General features: G+C 31.4%; 1 protein-coding gene across 1 annotated transcript in view; it reads left to right on the forward strand.

Moving 5' to 3' along the window:
* LOC117169826 overlaps positions 1-2,674 on the forward strand; it is a 17,760-nt gene extending 15,086 nt beyond the window's left edge. Inside the window, exon 3 of the mRNA XM_033356335.1 lies at positions 2,630-2,674. Within this exon, the coding sequence (XP_033212226.1) occupies positions 2,630-2,674 (45 nt within the window). The remainder of the gene's footprint in view (positions 1-2,629) is intronic.
* Positions 2,675-5,518: the final 2,844 nt, after the last annotated feature.

A 5,518-nucleotide genomic window follows, 5' to 3' on the forward strand; every position in this document is an offset into this window, starting at 1 on the left:
TATTGTTATCAAATAAATTTTTGTTTAATATTTAAAGTGTTAAAAATTATTGTTTGAATTAAAAATTAAAATTATACAAAAAATTTTACCGACAAATTAATACATAAAAACACGTGTTTTTTAATTAACATTTCGATTTTTCAGCAGAACTTTTGTAATTTAAAAAATACTATATACATTTTCAACCAAAATATCTTATCCAGAAATATATTTTGTTTTAATTATTATATTAAATTTAAACAATAATGTTTAAATACTTCAAACATTAAAAAAGTTGTTTCTTTGGTATAAATATTTGATTATTTCAATTTAAAAAAAAAAATTGTCAAAGAAAAATGCTTTCAGCACTTGTTTATCTTTTAATCTTTCTATAATACTTTTTTTTAATTAAAAATATGATTTTTCGAGAACATTTTTTTTATAATTAAAAAAAGACTGTACCGAGAACCTGGATCAAGCTTCAGATCTGAAAAAATTCAGCGATACATACATGTCAAACTTTTCTAACCTCAAAAAATTTTCTGCTGCTTTACCGTCATATTTTACGAAGAATGAGAAAACAGGAATTCGACTTCGTAGTACGATGAGGGCAGCACCTCGATAGGGCAGAAAATGTGATGTCCTATATATATATAATTTCCCACTCCGACGCCCCATACCGCAACTACGTTTATAATATCTTTGCTCTCTATTTGTCCCTGGAACCAGTGGTTCGCCCAGTACTGGCAGAGCGTTGGCTGCACGACCAGGGCATTACTATGCCAGTAGTACACTAATAGACATGGCTTTTTCATAGAATTTCAACTTGTCGGTTTAGCGCAGTGGTTATCACTCCCGGCTGCTAGGCTATAGATTTAGGTATAGAGATGTAGGTTCGAAACCCCGTAGCGTTAGAAATTTTTTTGTAATTTAATATTTAAAAATGTAATATACGTATTCATTCTAAGCAGTGCCATTAGCACGTATTAACAAAATACTCGCAGTCAATTATTATTTATCTTTTAAATATCTTTTTTGTTATATCTTTAGATTATAGAAATAGTGGGTATTCAAATTAAACAAAGTTTGATAATTGTACGCCAGCTGTTTGTCAGTACTGCGCCAGTACTGACAGGCCAGTACCGCCAAGAATTACATGGCAGTACTGGCCCAGTACAGTAGGCCAGTACTGGAACTCCGACAGGATGTACTGGGCCAGTACTGGGTCGGTGGTGTATTTCTACTTGGGATACCATTGTTATCACTTGGAGCCTGGCCAGTACCTGCCCAGTAACAATCTGCAGTAGTGGCCCAGTGGTGAACTTCAGTGTTGGCCCAGTACTACAGATCAGTAACTCACCGAGTTTGCAACATTGGTTGACCCAGTACTGGGCCAGTACTAACAGAGGGTACCGCACGAGTACCCAATGTAAGTACTAGCCCAGTACTGGATAAATACTTCAAGTCACTACAGAAAATTGTTATCATTAGGGGTTTAACCGCTATAAAGCCAGTAATCCTGTCAGTATTCTAACAGTACCGCGCCAGTACTGAACTCCGACCGGCGATATTGGCGTGGTACTATGCCGGTGGTAAATTTCCCCCTGAGTCATTTTACGGCATAACAAAAGTTCATATAAATAATATAAATAAAAAAGATGTGTTTCAAACATTAATAAAATTTCATTTCACAAATTATACCCCATATTCAATTACATAACCTTCAAGTATATAATCCATTTTTTAACTTAAATTTCAAAATTAAAATGTCGTCTTTATGTAATTTAACATTGTGAAAAGAATTAATCAACAGAAATAAATAAATCTGTTCATAACACAAAAAGAATGTTCAATCAAAAATTGAAATAATTTTCCTTCTACATTTTTTTGCATTTTCACTTTCATTTCTGAGAATTTGATTGCTTGGCAAATTTTGAAAAAATAATTACAAATAATAAAAGTGTTTAATTAATAATGAAGTGAGACATGTGACTGAGAAGTAAACGTCAATTATTTTCTGTGCCAATAACATTATGGAATGTCTGCTGAGTGACAAATACTATAAAATAGTAATAATATTCTGCGCTTCCAGTGGGCGAAGAGTGAATTGTGTTTAATACTTATGTACGGCAAAAAAGGTATGTTATAAATGTATAAGATATGTATTAAAGAAAGTAAATAAAATATTACATGCGTAAACTAGGACATGCGTACACTTAGGACAAACACGTGAATCTGAACATAACCTCGAAATAATGACAGATTTAGAAATCACATGAACATAGGAAACAAGGGACTTGGCATGCCATTGTGGGGGTGATGCAATGAAGGGGGAGGTCCGCCACCTTTTGATGTCCCGCGACAAATATGGCAGCGCCCACATGTTTATATTTTTATTCACAGTTTGTTGGCAAAAATGCTCGTGCGCATAATCAAATGGCACATCGTAAGATGACGGCACTCCCCACTCATGGAATTCTCCCCCCTCCCGTGGATTCAACCCCGCTCGCCAAGTTAGGATGGCATGCCTAGTCCCGTGTTTCCTACGTCCATGTATATATCAATCAAATGGCCATCACGGGTATATGGGCGAGTAGGGGGCGTTATGTTACTATCAACTGATATTTCTAATGGATTGTGATTGTATCAGTACTGCGCCAGTAGTAGACCTAGTATCAAGCCAACCACTGACTGAACTCTTATATGGGTTTTTAATCAGAACTTAAAGTTGGTATGTGGCTAGTAGTACGTCAATCAATGGCGAAACGCTGGTACCAGTATTTCACCAGTAATGCATATTACTCCTCAGCCAGTAGTAGACCAGTATGATGCCAACCGTTGGTTGAACTCTTGTGTCAGTATTCTACCATGAATGACAGTCAGTTCTGAGCCAGTCGTAAACCATTACTATACCGATGGTTGACACAATACTAACAGCCAGTACTGGTATTTATTCTGTATTACATCTGGAGCGGTACTGCGTCGGTCGTGAACTCTGGATAATATCCGACTTTTCCCCCTGGGAATATCGGAATTCTGATTTCTAAATGATCCGAATATATGTTTAACTTTTTTCTGGAATATAGTTTTAAAAATTATCAATAACCTAAATATTCAGAAAAATATTAAGTGAAAATTATTTGAATCATTCAATATAAAAATAATTCTTCAATGATTTATATTTCATGAACAGATTAATTACTTATTATTAGTTGAATAATTTTTTCCAATATTACATTACATAAAGTTTGAATTCATTTATATTGGATATATAAGCCTTATAATAATAGCTTATTTATATTCAACCTATTTATATTACAATTATATAGTTTTTCGAAATGTTGATAATGTTTTGAAATGAGTATTTGAATCCAATTTTCAATGATTTTAATTAATTTAATTTCAATTTCTGAATTCAATTTAGTAAATGTGTTTCTTTTTTACAAAAAACGTCGGTTAGTGCAGTTAACGCTGTCTAACACAGGTCGAATGCAAAGGACGGCGAAATCAGCATTAGTCCAGGCAATCAAGGATTTTTTCACCACAAAATTTTAGAATGAAAACGAGGTATGCCATGATGTAGTGTTCATGTCTGGGATGAAGGCCTATATATTTTCAGGCGAAAATATTTGTTCAGAACGAATTGCGCAATATTCAAAGTTGGCGAAATCAAGTTTTTAGGAAATTGCGATCAACGTATTGATTTGCGAAAAAAAGTTTGATCGTTAATTGAAGCTGTCACTAAGATCTTTAATTTGGTAGGTCGCACATTGAGATTGTTCGATTCGTTCCCTCAAAAAGTAATAAAAACCGGAAAAAATGGCCGTTTTGCAAAATCTAGTTATTTTTGCGAAAAGAGCATGTACATCCATGAAAGTCTCTGAAAATCTGTGTTTTATAAATTTGAAAGCATATGCAAAATTTGAACTCAAAATAATAAATAGCTTTTGAGAAAAGCTATTTGTTATTAAAAAAGGTACTGCTGATTTTTTAGGGCTAACTTTTTGCGGCTTCTCGTAAAGTCATAAAAGTGAACAAATTTTATTCCTAACGAGTTATAGTGTAACATACGCTTAGCCGCTAATTGATGTTTGAGTATTAAGTATGTGAAAAATGGTTGCGAAAAAATAGTACGTTTTTCTTTCATAAACAAATGGAATAACTTTTGTAATTTTCATCTTAAACAATCTAAATTACAGTCAATGGAAACTTACTATTTGCACGTGATTTTAAGATGCAAATATTTTCTGTGCGTTAATTGGGAGAAGAATTAAGTTTTCTTTTTATAACAATTATTGTAGTCGTAATTTTTAAGATATACAGCTGAAATTGGTAAGTATGATTAAAAGGATAGTGATACTAATTGTAGTAAAATTTTCAGAAAAATCAGTAAAATTAAAAAAAAAAAGAGTTTTAAAGTTTTTAAAGTCAAATTTTGCCATAATATATCATTTTAAAACAAATTAGAGTAAATTTAAGATATATTTAGATTTTTAATTTGTAAAGTTAACTTTCGTAAAAAATTGAAAAATATTTTTAAGCCTTTCCAAATATTTCCTTACATTTCGAAAAAGATTAGAAGATTTTAAAGCAAAATGTTTTAATTTATTAACATTAAAAAATAAAAGATAATTTAAACCATGAAATTCCATAAATATTGCAAAGACTTAAGGAGAATAAAGAAGATTTTCAAACTGTAGAAGATTGAAAAAATGCAAATTTTTTAAAAAGTTTTTAAACAAAAAGAAACCCAGACATAAAAAGCGCGAACGTCTGGACACTAATAATTTTCTGAAAAAATAAAAAATGTAGATAAAAAGCGTGGGAAACTGAATGCTCATACGATAAAGTATTGTCTGCCCTTAAATTAAAATAACTTTGAAAAGTTTCAAGTGAATAAATAAATTTTATTTAAGTCCCTAGGAATATTTGTAATATTTTGCGGCGACTTTGTACTTTCTAAATAATTTTTTAACATTTCAAGAGAAATTGGAGTCAGCTGAAAGTATTTTCAAGAATTTAAGAGGTAATGTATATTTTCGAACATTCCTAAACTTTGTTTTAATTCTGCAAAACTTCTAGAAGTCATAAATAGATTTTAAAAGGACTCGAATTTTTCCTACTATTTTGTAAAATTCTGTAAAATATATATATTTTGAAATCTAGATTTTTTGTTGGGACATCTGAAATATTCAAAAACCTTTTCTAATTTTATTCAAATTCTCAGGAACTTTTGGAAGATTTTGAGGTAATTATTTTACATTTTGAATACATTTTCAAAATTTCAAGAAAAATTCGATTAAATTAAAAATATTTTCAGGGAATTAAGAGACTTTGCATAGATTTAAAATATTATAAACTTTGGAAGCATTTCCGAAAATGTATCGATTATTTATTTCAAACTTCTAAAAGTCCTGAGTATCTTTTGAAAATTCTAAAAAAATTTCTAATACTTCTTTCCTTTTAAGGACACGAAACTCTCAGACTTCTTAGAACTGCTGGCTCACGCAGTTTCTCAGAGAAGCAGGACGAGAGCGGT

Source organism: Belonocnema kinseyi, chromosome 3 (assembly GCF_010883055.1).
Source record: "Belonocnema kinseyi isolate 2016_QV_RU_SX_M_011 chromosome 3, B_treatae_v1, whole genome shotgun sequence".
Lineage (NCBI taxonomy): Eukaryota > Metazoa > Arthropoda > Insecta > Hymenoptera > Cynipidae > Belonocnema > Belonocnema kinseyi.